The following is a 26,137-nucleotide window of genomic DNA, read 5'->3' as shown; positions in this document are numbered from 1 at the left end:
GTTTTGGGATAAAGGTCTGATAAAGGTCTGAGATTAACACAGGCTAAGGAGATTTATACACTTTGTTCTATGAGAAAGTCAGTTAACTTGACCTTTATGAATTATGAAGCCTTTGTGTTATACATGCTTATTTTATTTCAAGTCAGTTAAGAATAAATTCTTATTTACAATGACAGCCTACACCGGCCAAACCCAGACAACACAGGCTTATTGTGCGTTGCCTTATGTGACTCCCAATCACTGTCGGTTGTGATACAGCCTGGAATGGAACCAGGGTCTGTAGTGACGCCTCTAGCACTAAGATGCAGCACCTTAGACCGCTGTACCACTTGGGAGCCCATTCATGAGTTGAACATAAATGCTTCAAAATTAACAGAAAGTGACGTTAATCTTTATCAGCTATCTCATAGAATAAATTGTATAAGATCTCCTAAGCCTGTGTTTGCCACAGACCTTATTTTCAGTGTTTATCCTAAAACTCTACAAAAAAAAACATTCATTTGACCATAGGCTTTGGCCTACGAGCCATGGCAGAGTTAAGTATTGCAAGCAGGCGAGCTCTATTCCTTATGGGTCCTGGTCAAAGAAGTGGTCTGCTGTGGTCTCTGTCCTCCAGGGATGTATGGGCTGCCCCGGCCGTGGTACTTCCCCCTGCAGAAGTCCTATTGGCTGGGCAGTGGGCGTGTGGAGACGTGGGAGTGGCCTTGGGGAGGAGCAGCCAGGCTGAGTGTCATGGAAGAGGACCAGGCATGTGCCATGGAACACCGGCGATCTGGTAAGCCAAGCTGCAGCCTGACCTCTGACAACCGGCGATGTGGTAAGCCAAGCTGTAGCCTGACCTCTGACAACCGGCGATGTGGTAAGCCAAGCTGCAGCCTGACCTCTGACAACCGGCAATGAGGTAAGCCAAGCTGCAGCCTGACCTCTGACAACCGGCGATGTGGTAAGCCAAGCTGCAGCCTGACCTCTGACAACCGGCGATGTGGTAAGCCAAGCTGCAGCCTGACCTCTGACAACCGGCGATGTGGTAAGCCAAGCTGCAGCCTGACCTCTGACAACCGGCGATGTGGTAAGCCAAGCTGCAGCCTGACCTCTGACAACCGGCGATGTGGTAAGCCAAGCTGCAGCCTGACCTCTGACAACCGGCGATGTGGTAAGCCAAGCTGCAGCCTGACCTCTGACAACCGGCGATGTGGTAAGCCAAGCTGCAGCCTGACCTCTGACAACCGGCGATGTGGTAAGCCAAGCTGCAGCCTGACCTCTGACAACCGGCGATGTGGTAAGCCAAGCTGCAGCCTGACCTCTGACAACCTGCGATGTGGTAAGCTGCAGCACCTCTGAGCTGGCCTGACCTCTGACAACCTGCCAAGCTGCAGCCTGACCTCTGACAACCGGCGATGACAACCGGCGATGGTAAGCCAAGCTGCAGCCTGACCTCTGACAACCGGCGATGTGGTAAGCCAAGCTGCAGCCTGACCTCTGACAACCTGCGATGTGGTAAGCCAAGCTGCAGCCTGACCTCTGACAACCGGCGACCTACCAGATGTTTGTATTGAACTTGTAAGAACAAGAGTGTATCTGTTTTAATCTGTTGTCACCTCTGTCAGTGGTTTACTGCATGGATCCACAAAAAATGATCAGTTTACAGGTGTGAATCTCAAATAGGTTCAGGTTCTGCCACTGTTACAGCACTTTGAGATATCAGCTGATGTACGAAGGGCTATATAAATAAAATTTGATTGATTGAAATTTGATTGTTATGTGACAATGCCCCTCTCTCTCTCTCTCTCTCTCTCTCTCTCTCTCTCTCTCTCTCTCTCTCTCTCTCTCTCTCTCTCTCTCTCTCTCTCTCTCTCTCTCTCTCTCTCTCTCTCTCTCTCTCTCTCTCTCTCTCTCTCTCTCTCAATTCAATGCCTTTATTGGTATGGGAAACATATTTTAACATTTCCAAAACAAGTGACATAGATAATAAGCAAAAGTTAAATAATCAATCAAAAGTGAACAGTAAACAGTACAGTTTCAAATGAATAGACACATTTCAAATGGCATATTATCTCTCTCTTTCTATCTCCCTCCAGAGGAGATGCGTGGTATGGAAGAGGAGCCCAGCCACCTGCCCCTGGTGGTGTGTATAGACAAGCTGACCAAGGTGTACAAGACGGGCAATAAGCTGGCCCTCAACAAGCTAAGCCTCAACCTTCATGAGAACCAGGTGGTCTCCTTCCTGGGTCACAACGGAGCCGGCAAGACAACCACCATGTGAGAGAGATGAATGGGAATGTGCCCACGTGTGTTAGAGGGTCCCAGTAATTTCTGTTGTTGTGTTGTGTTTACGTGTGGATTCACAGAAGGAGACAGAGAGGTTTGTGTTGTGTTTACGTGTGGATTCACAGAAGGAGACAGAGAGGTTTGTGTTGTGTTTACGTGTGGATTCACAGAAGGAGACAGAGAGGTTTGTGTTGTGTTTACGTGTGGATTCACAGAAGGAGACAGAGAGGTTTGTGTTGTGTTTACGTGTGGATTCACAGAAGGAGACAGAGAGGTTTGTGTTGTGTTTACGTGTGGATTCACAGAAGGAGACAGAGAGGTTTGTGTTGTGTTTACGTGTGGATTCACAGAAGGAGACAGAGAGGTTTGTGTTGTGTTTACGTGTGGATTCACGGAAAGAGACAGAGAGGTTTGTGTTGTATGTTTTGGTAAGACTGTGTTTCAAGGGGTATTCTTCAACCACTATTTTTAAAAGATGGTCATGCAATGATGAATTCTATACAGGCCATACATAATGTTGGCCATAACTTTCCCATAATCTTCCCATAACATTCCCATAACATCTCCATAACGTCCACAAAATGTCCTTAAAATACATTGTAACATTTGTTTTCTGTGTCCATTTCTTCCCTCTTGAATGAACCCTATCAATAACTACCATTAGTTTTCTGCTACTGTCCCCAGGTCTATTCTGACAGGTCTGTTCCCGCCCACCTCGGGCTCAGCCACCATCTACGGCCATGACATCCGTACTGACATGGAGCGTATCAGGCAGAACCTGGGCATGTGTCCCCAGCACAACGTGCTTTTTGACAAGCTCAGTGTGGAGGAGCACCTGTGGTTCTACTCCAAACTCAAAGGCATGGCCGAGGAGGACATCCGCAAGGAGATGGACAAGTAGGTCACATCCCATTTTTATGGTTTAACCAAATTAAAGACCCTAAGGTGTTAAATTATCAACATGGCAGTAGATAGATTAGGATAAAAGCTCACATCTTCATATTGAAGGTTAGAAATGGTATATATTATTACCGCAAGGTCGAAATTGTGGTGTAGAATTTGGGGGGATGAACAGTAGACGGGGGTCCAGGGGTCCTCCCCCGTAATTTTTGGAGACATTTTAAAATGCATTTCCTGCAATTCTACATGACGTATTATGCCTCTTGATGGTTATTTTGAGGGGTATATGGAGGGATATTTTGAAATATTAATCACATCATTATTTCAAGGCAAATATTAAGAAGACTCAAAAGATGAAGAGTTGTTTATAATTGGAGTTCGCCTACCTTGTGCCCAGTCTTTTTTTTCTATAATAATTGAGTGTGAACATACCATGAACAAAGACTGATGCGTGTGTCATTGAATGTTGATCCCGAGTCTGTCTCCCGACCGTATTCTGTCAGCTTCCACTCGGTCATTCTGAAAGCCTTTCTTCTAATGACAGAAGCACAGATGATGTAATACTGTTTTGGTGCGTTCGTTTTACCCTGCCAGGGTAAATCGTTAAACTCGATGGAGCAGCCCCCCCCCCCAAAATATTCCAGCCAGCGGGAAAAATAGAATGATTGACAGCTATCTGACCTGATAAGCATCGGGGGGGGGGGGGGCCAAAGGTGGCCAATCATATTTCATTGGGGTCTTGTGCCAACACCCCCTCGTACCACCCCTGACATACATTAGTGGGGGAGTGGCTTGAATAGACGGTGCAGCTGAGCAGGGGAGATGCATTTGGGGCCCCGTAGCAACCTACCTTCAGCTAACTTCCTGCATTTCAACACATTTTGCCATGGGGCAGAGAGAAAATATTCAGTTTTATAATGCTATTCTACACATTTTGTAATGAGACTGAGAGAAATTTGCCATGGGGAAGTAAGAACAATGTGCTTTTTCATAGCTCAATAAATGCTATTCTTCACATTTTGCCATGAGGATGAGAGAAAATGTTGCAGTTTTAAAGCAAATTTCTTGCAAATTTGACAAATGTTGGCATTGCTTATGACATGTTCATATGCTATCTGGGGAGCCACTGACCTCCAGGGTGCCCTCCCACCCTGCCATCCCCCATGGTAATTTTGCCTATGAATTACAGGAGCCAGCAGTGATAACTAATCATACCTATCCATATCTCAAAAGAATGTAAATTACAAGGTGCTGTGTGTGTTGTCAGGATGATCGAGGATCTGGAGCTGAATAATAAACGCCACAGCCTGGTCCAGACTCTGTCTGGAGGAATGAAACGGAAACTGTCTGTAGCCATAGCGTTTGTGGGCGGCTCCCGGGCAGTCATCCTGGATGAGCCCACGGCGGGTGTCGACCCTTACGCACGCAGAGCCATCTGGGACCTCATCCTCAAGTACAAACAGGGTGAGACATGGGTCAACCTCACACATTAACCTTAACCCTCACAGACTAGCACTCACAACAGGGTGAGACATGTGTCAACCTCACACATGAACCCTAACCCACTAGCACTCACAACAGACACTAGCACTCACAACAGGGTGAGACATGGGTCAACCTCACACATTAACCCTAACCCACTAGCACTCACAACAGACACTAGCACTCACAACAGACACTAGCACTCAAAACAGGGTGAGACATGGGTCAACCTCACACACTACAGTGCACTACTTTTGACCTAGTGTAACCCTGTCCCCCATACAGTGCTCTACTTTTGACCTAGTGTAACCCTGTCCCCCATACAGTGCTCTACTTTAGACCTAGTGTAACCCTGTCCCCTATACAGTGCTCTACTTTTGACCTAGTGTAACCCTTTCCCCTATACAGTGCTCTACTTTTGACCTAGTGTAACCCTGTCCCCTACAGTGCTCTACTTTTGACCTAGTGAAACCCTGTCCCCTATACAGTGCTCTACTTTTGACCTAGTGTAACCCTGTCCCCTATACAGTGCTCTACTTTTGACCTAGTGTCACCCTGTCCCCTATACAGTGCTCTACTTTAGACCTAGTGTAACCCTGTCCCCTATACAGTGCTCTACTTTAGACCTAGTGTAACCCTGTCCCCTATACAGTGCTCTACTTTAGACCTAGTGAAACCCTGTCCCCTATAGAGTGCTCTACTTTAGACCTAGTGAAACCCTGTCCCCTATAGAGTGCTCTACTTTAGACCTAGTGTAACCCTGTCCCCTATACAGTGCTCTACTTTTGACCTAGTGTCCCCTATACAGTGCCCTGTCCCCTATACAGTGCTCTACTTTAGACATAGTGAAACCCTGTCCCCTATAGAGTGCTCTACTTTAGACCTAGTGTCACCATGTCCCCTATACAGTGCTCTACTTTAGACCTAGTGAAACCCTGTTCCCTATAGAGTGCTCTACTTTTGACCTAGTGTCACCCCCTGTTCCCTATAGAGTGCTCTACTTTTGACCTAGTGAAACCCTGTCCCCTATAGAGTGCTCTACTTTTGACCGAGTGTCACCCTGTCCCCTATACAGTGCTCTACTTTTGACCTAGTGAAACCCTGTCCCCTATAGAGTGCTCTACTTTAGACCTAGTGAAACCCTGTCCCCTATACAGTGCTCTACTTTTGACCTAGTGTCACCCTGTTCCCTATAGAGTGCTCTACTTTTGACCTAGTGAAACCCTGTCCCCTATAGAGTGCTCTACTTTTGACCGAGTGTCACCCTGTCCCCTATACAGTGCTCTACTTTTGACCTAGTGAAACCCTGTCTCCTATACAGTGCTCTACTTTTGACCTAGTGAAACCCTGTTCCCTATAGAGTGCACTACTACCATAAGGTCCTGTCAAATCTTCTCACACTAACACACAAAATGATGCATTGACACATTTTGATGTATATTGAAAGTACATTTTTTGAACTGTGTTTCAAGGCCGCACCATCCTGCTGTCCACCCACCACATGGATGAGGCTGACCTGTTAGGAGACCGCATAGCCATCATCTCCCATGGGAAACTCAAGTGCTGCGGCTCCCCACTCTTTCTCAAGAGCACCTATGGAGACGGCTACAAACTCACCCTGGTCAAGAAACAGAGTGAGAGCGGCGGTGGGTCTTTCTTTCCTCGTGTGTGTGTGTGTGTGTGTTTGTCTTTTGTATTTTCTCACCAGCTGTCAGACGTATTCACTTTCTCTAGCCAAGTCTTTTAACATTTAGGGGAGAGTGGGGTAACTTGAGCAATTGTATTTAAAAATTCGACATCACTCCGCCAAGGGAAATATAAACTATAAAGCAAAAAAAGAAACTGCGCTGGGGGGAATGTCCGGGAATCCTCACCCTCCGATCCAACAGGTCCCAGACGTGCTCAATGGGATTGAGATCTGGGCTCTTCGCTGACCATGGCAGAACACTGACATTCCTGTCTTGCAGGAAATCACACACAGAACGAGCAGTATGGCTGGTGGCATTGTCATGCTGGAGGGTCATGTCAGGATGAGCCTGCAGGAAGGGTACCACATGAGAGTGGAGGATGTCTTCCCTGTAATGCACAGCGTTGAGATTGCCTGCAATGACAACAAGCTCAGTCCGATGATGCTGTGACACACCGCCCCCAGACCATGGCTGACCCTCCACCTCCAAATCGATCCCGCTCCAGAGTACAGGCCTCGGTGTAACGCTCATTCCTTCGACGATAAACGCAAATCCGCATGCCCCATGGCCAATGGCTCAACTTACTCTTAATGCAAACATTTTGACTGTATTAGCCCACAGAGCTACAAGGATGCACTTTTATGCTATGTTTAGGACCTCATATTGGAGCTTATTGAGACCCCAACTTATGTATAGAATAATTTTAAACGTATCTACTTTGGTTTAGATACAAGCATCATGAAACCTCTAACACAATAACTTATTTTTACTGAGTGAAAATCCATTTTTTGGACCTAACTTTACTTACCACTTTTTCCAAGTGGTTTCTTCCATGACATGATGACCTCATCCGAAATTGTTTTTTTTGTGTGTATGGTTTCCTAGAAACAAGGGTGGTTCAACTTCAACTTACTGTGTGTTTTATTCTCCTTGTCCTCCCTCCATCCATAATGCTGTGTGTTTTATTCTCCTTGTCCTCCCTCCATCCATAATGCTGTGTGTTTTATTCTCCTTGTCCTCCCTCTATCCATAATGCTGTGTGTTTTATTCTCCTTGTCCTCCCTCCATCCATAATGCTGTGTGTTTTATTCTCATCCATATGCTGTGTGTTTTATTCTCCTTGTCCTCCCTCCATCCATAATGCTGTGTGTTTTATTCTCCTTGTCCTCCCTCTATCCATAATGCTGTGTGTTTTATTCTCCTTGTCCTCCCTCTATCCATAATGCTGTGTGTTTTATTCTCCTTGTCCTCCCTCCATCCATAATGCTGTGTGTTTTATTCTCCTTGTCCTCCCTCTATCCATAATGCTGTGTGTTTTATTCTCCTTGTCCTCCCTCTATCCATAATGCTGTGTGTTTTATTCTCCTTGTCCTCCCTCTATCCATAATGCTGTGTGTTTTATTCTCCTTGTCCTCCCTCCATCCATAATGCTGTGTGTTTTATTCTCCTTGTCCTCCCTCCATCCATAATGCTGTGTGTTTTATTCTCCTTGTCCTCCCTCTATCCATAATGCTGTGTGTTTTATTCTCCTTGTCCTCCCTCCATCCATAATGCTGTGTGTTTTATTCTCCTTGTCCTCCCTCCATCCATAATGCTGTGTGTTTTATTCTCCTTGTCCTCCCTCCATCCATAATGCTGTGTGTTTTATTCTCCTTGTCCTCCCTCCATCCATAATGCTGTGTGTTTTATTCTCCTTGTCCTCCCTCCATCCATAATGCTGTGTGTTTTATTCTCCTTGTCCTCCCTCCATCCATAATGCTGTGTGTTTTATTCTCCTTGTCCTCCCTCCATCCATAATGCTGTGTGTTTTATTCTCCTTGTCCTCCCTCCATCCATAATGCTGTGTGTTTTATTCTCCTTGTCCTCCCTCTATCCATAATGCTGTGTGTTTTATTCTCCTTGTCCTCCCTCTATCCATAATGCTGTGTGTTTTATTCTCCTTGTCCTCCCTCCATCCATAATGCTGTGTGTTTTATTCTCCTTGTCCTCCCTCTATCCATAATGCTGTGTGTTTTATTCTCCTTGTCCTCCCTCCATCCATAATGCTGTGTGTTTTATTCTCCTTGTCCTCCCCCTCCATCCATAATGCTGTGTGTTTTATTCTCCTTGTCCTCCCTCCATCCATAATGCTGTGTGTTTTATTCTCCTTGTCCTCCCTCCATCCATAATGCTGTGTGTTTTATTCTCCTTGTCCTCCCTCTGTGTGTTTTATCCATAATGCTGTGTGTTTTATTCTCCTTGTCCTCCCTCTATCCATAATGCTGTGTGTTTTATTCTCCTTGTCCTCCCTCCATCCATAATGCTGTGTGTTTTATTCTCCTTGTCCTCCCTCCATCCATAATGCTGTGTGTTTTATTCTCCTTGTCCTCCCTCCATCCATAATGCTGTGTGTTTTATTCTCCTTGTCCTCCCTCCATCCATAATGCTGTGTGTTTTATTCTCCTTGTCCTCCCTCTATCCATAATGCTGTGTGTTTTATTCTCCTTGTCCTCCCTCCATCCATAATGCTGTGTGTTTTATTCTCCTTGTCCTCCCTCCATCCATAATGCTGTGTGTTTTATTCTCCTTGTCCTCCCTCTATCCATAATGCTGTGTGTTTTATTCTCCTTGTCCTCCCTCCATCCATAATGCTGTGTGTTTTATTCTCCTTGTCCTCCCTCCATCCATAATGCTGTGTGTTTTATTCTCCTTGTCCTCCCTCCATCCATAATGCTGTGTGTTTTATTCTCCTTGTCCTCCCTCCATCCATAATGCTGTGTGTTTTATTCTCCTTGTCCTCCCTCCATCCATAATGCTGTGTGTTTTATTCTCCTTGTCCTCCCTCCATCCATAATGCTGTGTGTTTTATTCTCCTTGTCCTCCCTCCATCCATAATGCTGTGTGTTTTATTCTCCATAATGCTGTGTGTTTTATTCTTGTCCTCCCTCCATCCATAATGCTGTGTGTTTTATTCTCCTTGTCCTCCCTCCATCCATAATGCTGTGTGTTTTATTCTCCTTGTCCTCCCTCCATCCATAATGCTGTGTGTTTTATTCTCCTTGTCCTCCCTCCATCCATAATGCTGTGTGTTTTATTCTCCTTGTCCTCCCTCCATCCATAATGCTGTGTGTTTTATTCTCCTTGTCCTCCCTCCATCCATAATGCTGTGTGTTTTATTCTCCTTGTCCTCCCTCCATCCATAATGCTGTGTGTTTTATTCTCCTTGTCCTCCCTCCATCCATAATGCTGTGTGTTTTATTCTCCTTGTCCTCCCTCCATCCATAATGCTGTGTGTTTTATTCTCCTTGTCCTCCCTCCATCCATAATGCTGTGTGTTTTATTCTCCTTGTCCTCCCTCTATCCATAATGCTGTGTGTTTTATTCTCCTTGTCCTCCCTCCATCCATAATGCTGTGTGTTTTATTCTCCTTGTCCTCCCTCCATCCATAATGCTGTGTGTTTTATTCTCCTTGTCCTCCCTCCATCCATAATGCTGTGTGTTTTATTCTCCTTGTCCTCCCTCCATCCATAATGCTGTGTGTTTTATTCTCCTTGTCCTCCCTCTATCCATAATGCTGTGTGTTTTATTCTCCTTGTCCTCCCTCTATCCATAATGCTGTGTGTTTTATTCTCCTTGTCCTCCCTCCATCCATAATGCTGTGTGTTTTATTCTCCTTGTCCTCCCTCTATCCATAATGCTGTGTGTTTTATTCTCCTTGTCCTCCCTCCATCCATAATGCTGTGTGTTTTATTCTCCTTGTCCTCCCTCCATCCATAATGCTGTGTGTTTTATTCTCCTTGTCCTCCCTCCATCCATAATGCTGTGTGTTTTATTCTCCTTGTCCTCCCTCCATCCATAATGCTGTGTGTTTTATTCTCCTTGTCCTCCCTCCATCCATAATGCTGTGTGTTTTATTCTCCTTGTCCTCCCTCTATCCATAATGCTGTGTGTTTTATTCTCCTTGTCCTCCCTCCATCCATAATGCTGTGTGTTTTATTCTCCTTGTCCTCCCTCTATCCATAATGCTGTGTGTTTTATTCTCCTTGTCCTCCCTCTATCCATAATGCTGTGTGTTTTATTCTCCTTGTCCTCCCTCTATCCATAATGCTGTGTGTTTTATTCTCCTTGTCCTCCCTCCATCCATAATGCTGTGTGTTTTATTCTCCTTGTCCTCCCTCCATCCATAATGCTGTGTGTTTTATTCTCCTTGTCCTCCCTCTATCCATAATGCTGTGTGTTTTATTCTCCTTGTCCTCCCTCCATCCATAATGCTGTGTGTTTTATTCTCCTTGTCCTCCCTCTAGCCATAATGCTGTGTGTTTTATTCTCCTTGTCCTCCCTCTATCCATAATGCTGTGTGTTTTATTCTCCTTGTCCTCCCTCCATCCATAATGCTGTGTGTTTTATTCTCCTTGTCCTCCCTCTATCCATAATGCTGTGTGTTTTATTCTCCTTATCCTCCCTTCATCCATAATGCTGTGTGTTTGTGCCTCCAGACCAGGTCACCCAGCCTCCATTCTTCCGGTCTCCCTGCTCCTCCTCCTCCCTGTCTCCCTCCTTTTCCCTGTCCCCCTCCTCCCTGTCTCCCTGCTCGGAGGCCCGGGTCACCAAGTTCATCCGTCAGTTCGTGGGGTCCTGTCTGCTGGTGTCTGACTCCAACACTGAGCTGTCCTATGTGCTGCCTTCGGAGGCTGTCAAGAAGGGCTGCTTCGAGAGGCTCTTTCAGGTAGACACTTCGACACAGACACAAACACAGACCTAGAGATGAAGGAACAAAGTCAAATAGAGAGAGACAAACAGGCAGGTACTCACTCAGACACAGAAAGACAGGGTTCCAAATGGCACCCTATTCCCTTTATAGTGCACTACTTTCAACCACAGCCCATATTCCCTATTCCCAGGCGTTAGAGCAGAGTCTGGACCTCCTGGCTCTGACCAGCTTCGGGGTGATGGACACCACTCTGGAGGAGGTCTTCCTCAAGGTGTCAGAGGAGGACCAGTCCCTGGAGAACAGTGATGCTGGTGAGTACATTCAAAATGGCTGTCAATCCAATCCACTCATTATGGTATCATTGACTTGAATAGGGATTCCCATTCTAGTGATTCTATGAGACCAAATCCCCAGTGTGTCTGTCTGCGGCTACACGGATCAATAAAGTTCTTTATAGAAGGGCTTCAGTACATTAATTACATGAATTTCCTTTCTGCTGAGTATGCAGTGCAGTGTCTGAGTTGCCGGAAGTTAAATGCTGATATAGACTTTTCACACATTATCTACACTACATGACCAGAAGTATGTTGACACTTGCTCGTCGAACATCTCATTCCAAAACCATGGGCATTAATACGGACCTGATCCGCCCTGTGCTGCAATAACAGCCTCCACTTTTCTGGGAAGTCTTTCCACTAGATGTTGGAACATTGCTACGGGGACCTTCTTCCATTCAGCCACAAGTGCATTAGTGAGGTTGGGCACTGATGTTGGATGATTAGGCCTGGCTCACAGTCGATATTCTAATTCATCCCAAAGGTGTTTGATTGGGTTGAGGTCAGGGCTCTGTGCAGGACAGTCAAGTTCTTCCACATTTACCTCGACAAACCATTTCTGTATGAACCTCGCTTTGTGCATGGGGGAATTGCCATGCTGAAACAGAAAAGTGCCTTCCCCAAACTGTTGACACAAAGTTGGAAACACAGAATCGGCTAGAATGTCATTGTATGCTATAACATTAAGATTTGCCTACACTGGAACTAAGCGGCATAGCCCGAAACCATGAAAAACAGCCCAAAATCATTATACCTCCTCCGCCAAACTTTACAGTTGGCAATATGCATTGGGGCAGGTAGCGTTCTCCAGGCATCCGACAAACCCAGATTCATCCGTCGGACTGCCAGATGGCGAAGCGTGATTAATCACTCCAGAGAACACGTTTCCATTGCTCCAGTGTCCAATGGTGGCAAGTTTTATACCACTCCAACCCATGCTTGTCATTGCGCATAGTGATCTTAGTCTTGTGTGCGGCTGCTCGGACATGAAAACCCATTTTATGAAGCTCCTGACAAACAGTTATTGTGCTGACGTTGCTTTCAGAGGCAGTTTGAAACTTGGTAGTGAGTGTTGCAACAGATGATATTTATGAGATACGCGCTTCACTTTCATTTTGTGTGACCTATAACTTCACTTCTGAGCTGTTGTTGCTCCTAGACGTTTCCACTTCCGAATAAGAGCACTTACAGTTGAATGGGGCAGCTCTAGCATGGCAGAAATGTGACAAACTGACTAGTTGGAAAGTGGTGTCTAATGATGGTACAGTTGAAGCTGTAAGTTTACATATATCTTAGCTAACTACTTTTAAACTCCGTTTTTCACAATTCCTGACATTTAATCCCAGTAAAAATTCCCTGTTTTAGGTCAGTTAGGATCACCACTTTATTTTAAGAATGTGAAATGTCAGAATAATGGTAGAGAGAATGATTTATTTCAGCTTTTATTTCTTTCATCACATTCCCATTGGGCCAGAAGTTTACATACACTCAATTAGTATTTGGTAGCATTGCCTTTAAATGGTTTAACTTGGGAACAAGAGCATCTCCTCCCAGCTGCCCACTGCACTGAGGCTAGGTAACACGATCACCACCGACAAATCCATGATTATCGAAAACTTCAACAAGCATTTCTCAACGGCTGGCCATGCCTTCCGCCTGGCTACTCCTACCTCGGCCAACAGCTCCGGCCCCCCCGCAGCTCCTCGCCCAAGCCTCTCCAGGTTCTCCTTTACCCAAATCCAGATAGCAGATGTTCTGAAAGAGCTGCAAAACCTGGTCCCGTATAAATCAGCTGGGCTTGACAATCTGGACCCTCTATTTCTGAAACTATCCGCCGCCATTGTCGCAACCTCTATTACCAGCCTGTTCAACCTCTCTTTCATATAGTCTGAGATCCCCAAGGATTGGAAAGCTGCCGCAGTCATCCCCCTCTTCAAAGGGGGAGACACCCTGGACCCAAACTGTTACAGACCTATATCCATTCTGCCCTGCCTATCTAAGGTCTTCGAAAGCCAAGTCAACAAACAGGTCACTGACCATCTCGAATCCCACCGTACCTTCTCCGCTATGCAATCTGCTTTCCGAGCCGGTCACGGGTGCACCTCAGCCACACTCAAGGTACTAAACGTCATCATAACCGCCATCGATAAAAGACAGCCGTCTTCATCGACCTTGCCAAGGCTTTCGACTCTGTCAATCACCATATTCTTATCGGCAGACTCAGTAGCCTCGGTTTTTCGGATGACTGCCTTGCCTGGTTCACCAATTACTTTGCAGACAGAGTTCAGTGTGTCAAATCGGAGGGCATGCTGTCCGGTCCTCTGGCAGTCTCTATGGGGGTGCCACAGGGTTCAATTCTCGGGCCGACTCTTTTCTCTGTATATATCAATGATGTTGGTCTTGCTGCGGGCGATTCCCTGATCCACCTCTACGCAGACGACACCATTCTATATACTTTCGGCCCGTCATTGGACACTGTGCTATCTAACCTCCAAACGAGCTTCAATGCCATACAACACTCCTTCCGTGGCCTCCAACTGCTCTTAAATGCTAGTAAAACCAAATGCATGCTTTTCAACCGATCGCTGCCTGCACCCGCATGCCCGACTAGCATCACCACACTGGATGGTTCCGACCTTGAATATGTGGACACCTATAAGTACCTAGGTGTCTGGCTAGACTGCAAACTCTCCTTCCAGACCCATATCAAACATCTCCAATCGAAAATCAAATCAAGAGTCGGCTTTCTATTCCGCAACAAAGCCTCCTTCACTCACGCTGCCAAACTTACCCTAGTAAAACTGACTATCCTACCGATCCTCGACTTCGGCGATGTCATCTACAAAATCGCTTCCAACACTCTACTCAGCAAACTGGATGCAGTTTATCACAGTGCCATCCGTTTTGTCACTAAAGCACCTTATACTACCCACCACTGCGACTTGTATGCTCTAGTCGGCTGGCCCTCGCTACATATTCGTCGCCAGACCCACTGGCTCCAGGTCATCTACAAGGCCATGCTAGGTAAAGCTCCGCCTTATCTCAGTTCACTGGTCACGATGGCAACACCCATCCGTAGCACGCGCTCCAGCAGGTGTATCTCACTGATCATCCCTAAAGCCAACACCTCATTCGGCCGCCTTTCGTTCCAGCAATCTGCTGCCTGTGACTGGAACGAACTGCAAAAATCGCTGAAGTTGGAGACGTTTATCTCCCTCACCAACTTCAAACATCAGCTATCTGAGCAGCTAACCGATCGCTGCAGCTGTACATAATCTATTGGTAAATAGCCCACCCATTTTCACCTACCTCATCCCCACAGTTTTTATTTATTTACTTTTCTGCTCTTTTGCACACCAATATCTCTACCTGTACATGATCATCTGATCATTTATCACTCCAGTGTTAATCTGCAATATTGTAATTATTCGCCTACCTCCTCATGCCTTTTGCACACATTGTATATAGACTCCCCTTTTTTTCTACTGTGTTATTGACTTGTTAATTGTTTACTCCATGTGTAACTCTGTGTTGTCTGTTCACACTGCTATGCTTTATCTTGGCCAGGTCGCAGTTGCAAATGAGAACTTGTTCTCAACTAGCCTACCTGGTTAAATAAAGGTGAAATAAATAAAATAAAAAAGCTTCCCACAATAAATTGGGTGAATTTTAGCCCATTCCTCCTGACAGAGCTGGTGTAACTGAGTCAGGTTTGTAAGCTTCCTTGCTCGCACACACTTTTTCAGTTCTGCCCACAAATTGTCTATAGGATTGAGGTCAGGGCTTTGTGATGGCCACTCCAATACCTTGACTTTGTTGTTTTTATGCCATTTTACCACAACTTAGGAAGTATGCTTGGAGTCATTGTCCATTTGGAAGACCCATTTGCAACAAAGCTGTAACTTCCTGACTGATGTCTTGAGATGTTGCTTCAAACTATCCACATAATTTTCATCCCTCATGATGCCATCTATTTTGTGAAGTGCACCAGTCCCTCCTGCAGCAAAGCACCCACACAACATGAGTGCTTCACGGATGGGATGGTGTTCTTCGGCTTGCAAGCCCCCCCCCTTTTTCCTCCAAACATTATGATGGTCATTTGTTTCATCAGACCAGAGGACATTTCTCCAAAAAGTATGATCTTCGTCCCCATATGCAGTTGCAAATTGTAGTCTGGCTTTTTATGTCTGTTTTGGAGCAGTGGCTTCTTTCTTGCCGATATAGGACTCGTTTTTACTGTGGATATAGATACTTTTGTACCTGTTTCCTCCAGCATCTTCACAAGGTCCTTTGCTGTTGTTCTGGGATTGATTTGCACTTTTCGCACCAAAGTACGTTAATCTCTAGGAAACAGAACGCGTCTCCTTCCTGAGCGGTATGACGGCTGCGGGGTCCCATGGTCTTTATCCTTGCGTACTATTGTTTGTACAGATGAACGTGGTACCTTCGGGCGTTTGGAAATTGCTCCCAAGGATGAACCAGACTTGTGGAGGTCTATAATTTTTTTCTGAGGTTTTGGCTGACTTGTTTTGATTTTCCCATGATGTCAAGCAAAGAGCCACCGAGTATGAAGGTAGGCCTTGAAATACATTCCCAGGTACACCTCCAATTATGTCAGTTTGATAATCAGAAGCTTCTAAAGCCATGTCATCATTTTCTGGAATTTGATGTTTAAAGGCACAGTCAACTTAGTGTATGTAAACTTCTGACCCACAGAATTGTGATACAGTGAATTATAAGTGAAATAATCAGTCTGTAAACAATTGTTGGAAAAATGACTTGTGTCGTGCACAACGGAGATGTCCTAACCGACTTGCCAAACCTATAGTTTGTTATCAAGAAATTTGTGGAGTGGTTGAAAAACGAGTTTTAATGACTCCAACCCAAGTGTATGTAAAACTTCTGACTTCAACTGTACTTTGAAAGTCACTGAGCTCTTCAGTTAGGCAATTCTACTGTCATGGAGATTGCATGGCATGGCTGTGTGCTCGATTTTATACACCTGTCAGCAACGGATGGGGCTGAAAGAGCCAAATCCACTATTTTGAAGGGGTGGCCACATACTTTTGTATCTATAGTGTATTTAGTCTTTAGTGTTGGTGTTGCAACTCTCTTTAAATGTTAATCATGATCGCTCTCTCCTCCCAGACATGAAGGATTCCCCGGGCGGTAGCTCAGTGGGGAAGCCTGCTGCTGCGGTGGTGGGTCTGGGGGCCTCTGGGCCGCAGGTAGGAATGAGTTCAACACTACTTTTTTCAGAATCAATTACTTGATGGTTGCAAAACAGACAAATGTTAATATACTTTAATTCAGATCTCTAGAGATCCAGAATATCACAAATGAGTTTTTTTGTAATATTTGAAATTCCAACATTTTCTAATTGATACAGACACCCTTGAATGACTAATTAATTAATTGATTTGTCTAACTTACCCATCCCTCATCCCTTCGATAGACTTGTGTCCTGTCCAGGGGGTGTACTTGTACATCAAGCTGCCTCACGCTACAGAAACATGAAATAGGCTCCTGCTCTATTGGCCGTTCTGGTTCAGAATGTTTATTTATTTGACTTTATCCCTATCTGCAGGGTGATGGCCCGGGGCCGGGGGCTCCTGCTCTATTGGCCGTTCTGGTTCAGAATGTTTATTTATTTGACTTTATCCCTATCTGCAGGGTGATGGCCCGGGGCCAGGGGCTCCTGCTCTATTGGCCGTTCTGGTTCAGAATGTTTATTTATTTGACTTTATCCCTATCTGCAGGGTGATGGCCCGGGGCCCGGGGGTCCTGCAGGAGGCAGCAGCAGTGTGCTGAGACCAGGGGTAGAGCTCAGTAACCTGCTAAACTGCTCCAGGCTCAGCCAGAGTCAGTCGTCCCTGCGCTCATCCTCCTCCCTGGGGTCCGTACGGGGAGACGAGGGGGGGCTCTACACAGACTTCTATGGAGACTACTGCCCCCTCTTCGGCAACGGACAAGACCCTGACTCTACCAGCCTGACGGGTAAGAGAGGATCGATCCCAGCCCTCATAATCCCTTAGACTGAGTAGCGTACCACTGTTATGTCATACGATAGACTGAATAAGATAGAGAGGGTGTAACTCAGTGAAAAACATTATTACCTTCATTATATTTAACCAGAGAGGTTATTAAGAACTTGGGTTAAAAACTACTGGTAATTTACCAAAGTTATGGTAATTTAGGTAATTCATACTTGAATAGCTTCTTAAAAATGGAATTAATATACAGGTATTATTGTTTTTGTTTTTTATATCCGTGTCCATATTGTCCTTGACTTTCTTGTAGACCATTTGGTTCAAGAGAAAATAACCTAATTAATGACAATTATTTTCAATGAACTCTGCAACTCTATTGTGTTTTTTTCACTACAGCCACCAGTTTAGCCCCAAAACATTCACAAAAAAGACATATTGACAAAGTCAAATAAATAAAAGTGTGTTAAAAATATGTAAATTATATTTCATGCTGAAACCTTCATATTAAACACCAATGGTAACTTGATGGTTTATATTTAGGATAATATTTTTCAGCTTTGTCATTTAAAATCCTTAAAAATCATCTTCTTAGATTGTTATCTATATATATTTTTGTACATGTGTTAAGGCCACACAGAGGGCCAAATATACAGTAATTACAGACAGACACCAGTGATAATCTGAAGTACCCAAAAAGGCCACAAGATGTCATGTAATAAAAATCCACATATTTCTTGAAAGTTACATTTCTGGTAGTTTACTGATTAACATTTTCCAGTAATATGCTCTCCCTTTGTAACACTATTAAGAACACAAGAACACATGATATTTTATCACATCAACCAATGAAATGGTGCAATGAAATACAGTGTGGTTGGATGAGCTAATGAGGGTATGTTACTCCATTGTGTGAGATGATTTTAGACTTTGTTCATTTCTCTCTCCATGTCTCTGTGTATCTAGCGGAAGTGGATGAGACCTCTGGCCCTGAGCAGCCTGTGGTCCTGGAGGACCAGGGCAGCGTCAAGCTGGAGGGTTGGTGGCTGAAGCTACGTCAATTCCATGGCCTCATCGTGAAGAGGTTCCACTGTGCCAAGAGGAACACCAAGGGTCTTTTCTCTCAGATCCTGCTGCCTGCATTCTTCGTCTGTGTGGCCATGACCGTAGCCCTGTCGGTGCCTTCCATCGGTGAGGACAACTATATTTTACATTAATATTTTAGTCATGTAGCAGAACTTCTTATCAAGAGTGACTTACAGTCACTGCACTCAACTAAGTTTTAGAAGGGAAAAAAACACCCACCACAGTTATTGCAAGTCGACTCTTCTTCAAAATAGCCACGTTCAGCAGAGTCAGCCAGGAAGAAAAAAAGCAAGTGCATGTGTGAATGCAAGAAAGACAGTTTTTCTCAAGTTTAACTAGCTACAGTTGAAGTTCAAATGGACTTGGCTGTTTGTCAGTGTTTGTAGGTTGTCTTTATGTGACCTCTGTTCTTGTGTTCTTCAGGAGATCTGCCACCATTGGTCTTGTCTCCATCCCAGTACCACAACTACACCCAGCCTCGTGGCAACTTCATCCCCTACGCCAACGAAGATCGCCCACAGTACAGGTCAGACAGACATGGAGTAGGATGCCCTATGTCACTCATTACCATCATGACAACATATACACAATGTGAATGCATTTTTACACATCCCAAATAATATCATTCCTTCTGACAACTAGCATTATTCTTTCATTTATCTTATCTCAGTTATCACCCATAATGCATAAAATCATTAGTCCAAATCTACATGCCACCAATGTTGTAAAGCTGGTGTTTGTAACTTTACAACAGCCTCCTGTTCTTCCTCTCCTCAGCAGTAAACTATCCCCAGACGCCAGCCCTCAGAAGATCGCCAACACGCTCCGTCTGCCTTCTGGCGTGGGCGCCACCTGCGTCCTCAAAACGCCCTTCAACAGCACCCTGGACCAGCTGGCACAGACGCTCAACCCCAGTGCCAACAACTCCAAAACCCTAGCTGCTCGCTACTTTGACTCCATGTGTCTGGACTCCTTCACCCAGGGAGTGCCCTTGTCCAACTTCGTACCCCCTCCCCCCTCGCCAGCTCCCTCAGATGACCCCGACCCTCGTTTTGAGGATAGACTGTGGAACTTCACTGCTACCACTCTTACCACTGTACGGGGTAAGTCTCTGTCAGGCTCAGGTGGTAAAGGATAAAGGATATGTCTGCTACTTTATATGTACTGTATGTAGGCAAATGTTTTAGCTATCATATCAATATATTCTTTAATTACGCTATCACATTATATTACTTTATTTAATGATGTCTCATCTGACAATTATAGCTACAGAGTCCTGTGTGGGCCATTCTGGCTGAAACAAGGCTGACCCACTCTGCTGTCCTGTACAGTAGCCTCCCTAACAATCCTGCCCCCTATACTGTGTGTCCCCTCAGAAACAGTGACCTCTCCCCCCACCTTGCCTCTGTCTATCCGGGAGCCGGTTCGTTGTATCTGCTCCATGCAGGGGACGGGCTTCTCCTGCCCCAGTGGGGTCGGGGGGCGGCCGCCCCTTATGAAGGTGGTCACTGGGGACATTCTGGTGGACATCACCGGGCGCAACGTGTCAGAGTACCTCCTCTACACCTCTGACAGACTGCGCCTGCACAGGTAACACACTCATGCATGGGCTTAGACTCATACACACAGAAGCACGTGCACACACACACACACACACACACACACACACACACACACACACACACACACACACACACACACACACACACACACACACACACACACACACACACACACACACACACACACACACACACACACACACACACACACACACACACACACACACACACACAGGGAAAGAGGGGAAGAGGTATGGAATCTATCCAATTGTCTTTTTCTCTCTTTCCATTTCTGTTTCTTATTTTCTCTCTCTCTCTCTAGATATGGAGGACTCACTGTAGGCAACATACAGAAATCAGTCCCAGCATCCTTTGGGAAAAATAATCCGCCCATGGTTCGCAAAATAGCCGTGCGTAGATCAGCTCAGGTGAGCAGAAGGCCATTTTCTTAAAGGGACAGGATACGTCCCAAATGGCACCCTATTCCCTAACATTGCACCAATTTTGACCTGGGCCTTGGTCAAAAGAAGTGCACTATAAAGAGAATAAGGTGCCACTTGAGACACAGTGGTGTCAGTTTGATGGTATTTTTTGTTGCTGTATTTTATTAGGATCCCCATTAGCTGTTGGGGTCCAGGGTCATTATAACACTTAGCTATTTGTGCTGCTCTGTCATTGTCAGTGACATACTTGTCCCCTACCAATAGGTGCTGTACAATAATAAAGGGTACCACAGCATGCCAACCTATCTCAATGTCCTCAACAACGCCATCCTGCGTGCCAACCTGCCTCCAGGCAAGGGCAACCCTGCTGCATACGGTGAGAGAGGCTCCCTATACATACTTCGAAGCATAATATTACCTGGGGTATATGGGGTTCTGTTAGCCTGCTCCCAGATCTGTTTGTGTTCTTGCCAAGTCAATTGCTTTCATTGTCAAGCCAAACATGTGAGGGACAAAGAGTTGGTATAATAGCACAAACAGACTGGCACTCATGCTAGGATTCTGTGAATTGAGTAGCTATTTATGTGAAAATGTATGTCCAAGGTTCCTTAGTATCTGGGGATCTTAAATGGGATTGTACAGTATCTGCCCCCATCTAACCCCTCTTCTTGATGTGTTTGGGCTCACAGGAATCACCCTGACCAACCACCCTATGAACCGTACCAGTGCAAGGCTCTCTTTGGACTACCTGTAAGAATCAATGTATCCAATTGATGAATATTACACTGTGGCATATCTCTGAAAAGAACTGTCTTACCAAGGCTGTGTCCCAAACGGTACCCTAATTCCCTATATATAATGCACTATATTTAACCAGATCCCTGTGGGCTTTTTGACCAGATCCCTATGGGCCTTTTGACCAGATCCCTATGTGCCTTATGACCAGATCCCTGTGTGCCTTTTAACCAGATCCCTGTGGGCCTTTTAACCAGATCCCTGTGGGCCTTTTAACCAGATCCCTATGGGCCTTTTAACCAGATCCCTGTGGGCCTTTTGACCAGATCCCTGTGGGCCTTTTAACCAGATCCCTGTGGGCCTTTTAACCAGATCCCTGTGAGCCTTTTAACCAGATCCCTGTGGGCATTTTAACCAGATCCCTGTGGGCCTTTTGACCAGATCTCTGTGAGCCTTTTAACCAGATCCCTATGGGCCTTTTAACCAGATCCCTGTGGGCATTTTAACCAGATCCCTGTGGGCATTTTAACCAGATCCCTGTGGGCCTTTTAACCAGATCCCTGTGGGTCTTTTGACCAGATCCCTATGGGCCCTGGTCGAAAGTAGTGCACTATAAAGGGCCCTCAACTGAGTCTCAAAGCCAGTTCTACTGATCTTTTTCATTGTTCCCCTCTAATCAGGGACTGATTTAGATCTGGGAACTGATTTAGACCTGGGACCTGATTTAGACCTGGGAACTGATTTAGACCTGGGAACTGATTTAGACCTGGGCCCTGATTTAGACCTGGGAACTGATTTAGACCTGGGAACTGATTTAGACCTGGGAACTGATTTAGACCTGGGACCTGATTTAGACCTGGGAACTGATTTAGACCTGGGCCCTGATTTAGACCTGGGTACTGATTTAGCCCTGGGATACCAGGTGGGTGCAACAAATGATCAGGTAGAAGAAGAAAGCTGCAGGCTCCAGACCTCAGGGTGTAAGTGTTGAATACCCCTGATATAGGGTGCCATTTGAGACTCACTCACTGTCTTACTAAGTCTCTGTTTGTCCCTCCAGGCTCCAGGGCACTGATGTGGTGATAGCCATCTTCATCATTGTGGCCATGTCCTTTGTACCAGCCAGCTTTGTGGTCTTCCTAGTGGCAGAAAAGTCTACCAAGGCGAAGCACCTGCAGTTTGTCTCTGGATGTGACCCAGTCATCTACTGGCTGGCCAACTACGTATGGGACATGGTAAGAGGGGGTGGAGTGTGTCTGTGTGTGTGTGTGTGTGGGTGGGTGGCTGAGGGAGGGAGAAACTATTTGATCCTGTCACGGCTGTCGTAGGAAGAATAAGGTGAGGACCAAAGCGCAGCGTGGTAAGTGTTCATCTTATTTAATGAAAACTGAACACTGAACAACAAAACAACAAAGAAACAAGCGGAACAGTTCTGTCTGGTGTCGACACACAAACACTGAAAACAACCACCCACTAAACACAATGGAAAACAGGCTACCTAAATATGGTTCTCAATCAGGGACAACGATTGACAGCTGTCTCTGATTGAGAACCATACCAGGCCAAACACAGAACTAGAAAATCATAGACAAACTAACATAGACAACCCACCCAAATCACGCCCTGACCTTACTAAAACAAAAAACAAAACGAAGGAACTAAGGTCAGAACGTGACAGATCCTGGAATATCCAAGGCCTGAGGTCATCTGCCTTTGGCCTAAAGAGCAGGAACGTGGACTTCCCCAAATAAATCAGAAATACAGACATTGTCATCCTACAAGAAACATGGCATAGAGGAGATGGACCCACTGGTTGCCCTATAGGTAACAGGGAGCTGGTAGTCCCATCCACCAAACTACCAGGTGTGAAACAGGGAATGGACTCAGACTTTACCACTGACCTCGACCCAGAGTCTCTCAGAGCGTTCACAGTCAGCCCACTGACACCTGTATCAGATCACAGCAAAATCACAGTCTACTTGAACAGAGAAATACTCAATCATTAGGCATCAAAGCCAAAGGAACTGAATAATATAGAGAAATGCTATAGATGGGAGGAATGTAGCGTGGAAACCTATCAAAAAACACCAAATAATGCATGCAGAGTAGAATTAGGCTGATACCCACTAATGATCATTATCCAGAAAAGAGCCTTTAAATTCTACAACCACCTAATGGGAAGCTATTCCAAAACCATCCATAACAAAGCCATCACCTACAGAGAGATTAACCTGGGGAAGAGTTCCCTAAGCAAGCTGGTCCTGGGGCTCTGTTCACAAACACAAACACACCCCACAGAGAAGCAGCACAATTAGATCCAAACAAATCATGAGAAAACAAAAATATAATTACTTGACACATTGGAAAGAATTAACAAAAAAATAGAGCAAACTAGAATGCTATTTGGCCCTAAACAGAGAGTACACAGTAGCCGAATATACCTGACCACTGTGACTGACACAAACTTAAGGAAAGCTTTGACTATGTACAAACTCAGTGAGCATAGACTTGCTATTTAGAAAGGCCATGGCTCTCAAGAGAAGACAGGCTATGTGCTCACTGCCCACAAAATGAGGTGGAAACTGAGCTGCACTTCCTAACCTCCTGCCAAATGTATGACCATATTAGAGAGACATATTTCCCTCAGATTTCACAGACCCACAAAGAATTCAAAAACAAATCCAATTTGTGATAAACTCCCATATCTACTGGGTGAAATACCACAGTGTGCCATCACAGCAGCACAATTTGTGACCTGTTGCTACAAGAAAAGGACAACCAGTGAAGAACAAACACCACTGTAAATACTACCCATATTTATGTTGATTTATTTTCACTTTTGTGCTTTAACTATTTGCACATAATATGACATTTGAAATGTCTTCATTATTTTGGAAATGTTGTGAGTGTAATGTTAACTGTTATTTTTTATAGTTTATTTCACTTTAGTTTATTATCTACTTCACTTGCTTTGGCAAAGTAAACATATGTTTCTCAAGCCAATAAAGCCCATAATATGAAATGTAATTTAATTGAGAGTTAAACCGCTGAACAGCTTAACCAGTGTACAGTAGGTGGTAGTTAGTTTTCTACAGTAAACTGGACCCTAGACATTGATGCAACTACAAGGTTAAATCCAGTTTGCTACTGCTTTGCTTTCCACCCTGAACCCCTCCTTGTGGATTGTCATTCTGTCTGTCATCTTCCTGCTTGTGTTGTGTACTATTCACACATAGATGGTTATATGAATGTTTGAGAGATATTGTGTATTTCTGGAAGCCAATCTAACTGAAACTCTCCTGTCTCTCGTTGTCTCCCAGCTGAACTACCTGGTGCCAGCCACGTGCTGTGTCCTTATCCTGTTTGTCTTTGACCTTCCTGCGTACACATCCCCAACCAACTTCCCCGCGGTCCTCTCTCTCTTCCTCCTCTACGGGTGAGTGTACTTTACTTACCACACGGCACGGGTTTTCTCTACACACTCATTTCATCCCAAATGGCATCATTTCCCCTATATAGTGCACTATAGGGAATAGTGGTCCTTCTGTATCAGTTGGTAGAGCATGGCGCTTGTAACGCCAGGGTAGTGGGTTCGATTCCCGGGACCACCCATAGTAGAATGTATGCATACATGACTGTAAGTCGCTTTGGATAAAAGCGTCTGCTAAATGGCATATATTATTATTATATTATTATGTAGGGGATATAGTGTTATTTGGGACACACAGTTTCTTGCTTTACTTGTTAAAGCTTGTCAAGAGGAAACCGAGTCGTCACATTCACTAGTGTGTAATGCCACAAGGGGCCCCCTGTGGTGCTGCCGGAGCCATTTCTTCATTTATATCATCATTTATGACAGAACCTGGGGGGGGGGAAAGCATAGACATTGTGCCCTTGATGACATATTTTAAGAACAGTAATGCATTATGCATAACTGTCCTTGACGATATCAAGAAACTGTAATGCATACTTAATGAATATGACCTGTTATATCACTCTGTATCTCTCCCCCTCTCTCTCTCCTCCCTCTCTTTCCCACCCACCCCTCCCTCTCTCTTTCTCTCTCTTTTGCACCCTCCCCTCTCTCACCCTCCCTCCCTCTCTCTCTCTCTCTCTCTCTCTCTCTCTCTCTCTCTCTCTCTCTCTCTCTCTCTCTCTCTCTCTCTCTCTCTCTCTCTCTCTCCCACCACTCCTCCCTCCCCCTCCCTCCCTCTTTCTCTCTCTCCCTCCCTCCCTCCCTCCCTCCCTTTTCTCCCTCCCTCCCTCCTCTCCCTCCCTCTTTCTCTCTCTTTTGCACCCTCCCTCTCCCTCCCTCCCTCCCTCCCTCCCTCTTTCTCTCTCTTTTGCAACCTCCCTCTCTCTCTCCCTCTCTCTCTCTCTCTCTCTCTCTCTCTCTCTCTCTCTCCCCCCACCCTCCATCCCTCCCTCCCTCTTTCTCTCTCTTTTGCAACCTCCCCTCTCTCACCCTCCCTCTCTCTCTCTCTCTCTCTCTCTCTCTCTCTCTCTCTCTCTCTCCACCACTCACTCCCTCCCTCCCTCTTTCTCTCTCAACCTCCCCTCTCTCACCCTCCCCCTCTCTCTCTCTCTCTCTCTCTCTCTCTCTCTCTCTCCCACCACTCACTCCCTCCCTCCCTCTTTCTCTCTCTTTTGCACCCTCCCCTCTCTCGCCCTCTCTCTCTCTCTCTCTTTCTCTCTCTTTTGCACCCTCCCTCTCTCTCCCTCCCTCTCTCTCTCTCTCTCTCTCTCTCTCTCTCTCTCCTCTCCCTCCCTCTTTCCCTCCCTCCCTCCCCCTCCCTCCCTCCTCTCCTCTCTCTCCTCCTCTCTCCCTCCCTCCCTTTCTCTCTCTTTTGCAACCTCCCCCTCCTCCCTCCCTCCTCTCCTCCCTCCCTCCCTCCCTCCCTCCCTCCCTCCCTCCCTCCCTCCCTCCCTCCCTCCCTCCCTCCCTCCCTCCCTCCCACCCT

General features: G+C 45.6%; 1 protein-coding gene across 2 annotated transcripts in view; it reads left to right on the top strand.

The window, feature by feature from the left end:
• Positions 1-26,137, top strand: part of LOC118357965 (ATP-binding cassette sub-family A member 2-like) — a 171,299-nt gene that overhangs the window by 134,870 nt on the left and 10,292 nt on the right. The window contains exons 20-37 of one of the 2 annotated variants that reach the window (XM_052479142.1): positions 617-775; positions 2,079-2,259; positions 2,953-3,165; positions 4,436-4,632; positions 6,123-6,296; positions 10,814-11,043; positions 11,219-11,339; positions 16,512-16,591; positions 17,123-17,360; positions 18,317-18,541; positions 18,860-18,962; positions 19,217-19,539; positions 19,813-20,026; positions 20,321-20,426; positions 20,706-20,817; positions 21,131-21,191; positions 22,237-22,411; positions 24,497-24,612. In XM_052479142.1, coding sequence (XP_052335102.1) covers positions 617-775; positions 2,079-2,259; positions 2,953-3,165; positions 4,436-4,632; positions 6,123-6,296; positions 10,814-11,043; positions 11,219-11,339; positions 16,512-16,591; positions 17,123-17,360; positions 18,317-18,541; positions 18,860-18,962; positions 19,217-19,539; positions 19,813-20,026; positions 20,321-20,426; positions 20,706-20,817; positions 21,131-21,191; positions 22,237-22,411; positions 24,497-24,612 — 3,028 coding nt within the window. Of the gene's footprint in view, positions 1-616; positions 776-2,078; positions 2,260-2,952; positions 3,166-4,435; positions 4,633-6,122; positions 6,297-10,813; positions 11,044-11,218; positions 11,340-16,511; positions 16,592-17,122; positions 17,361-18,316; positions 18,542-18,859; positions 18,963-19,213; positions 19,540-19,812; positions 20,027-20,320; positions 20,427-20,705; positions 20,818-21,130; positions 21,192-22,236; positions 22,412-24,496; positions 24,613-26,137 lie in introns of both variants that reach the window. The other variant, XM_052479141.1, reaches the window with a different exon arrangement.

This window comes from Oncorhynchus keta, chromosome 25 (assembly GCF_023373465.1).
Source record: "Oncorhynchus keta strain PuntledgeMale-10-30-2019 chromosome 25, Oket_V2, whole genome shotgun sequence".
Classification (NCBI taxonomy): Eukaryota; Metazoa; Chordata; class Actinopteri; order Salmoniformes; family Salmonidae; genus Oncorhynchus; species Oncorhynchus keta.
The sequence above is the reverse complement of the archived record's forward strand: the minus strand, read 5'-3'. Positions and strand labels throughout refer to the sequence as shown.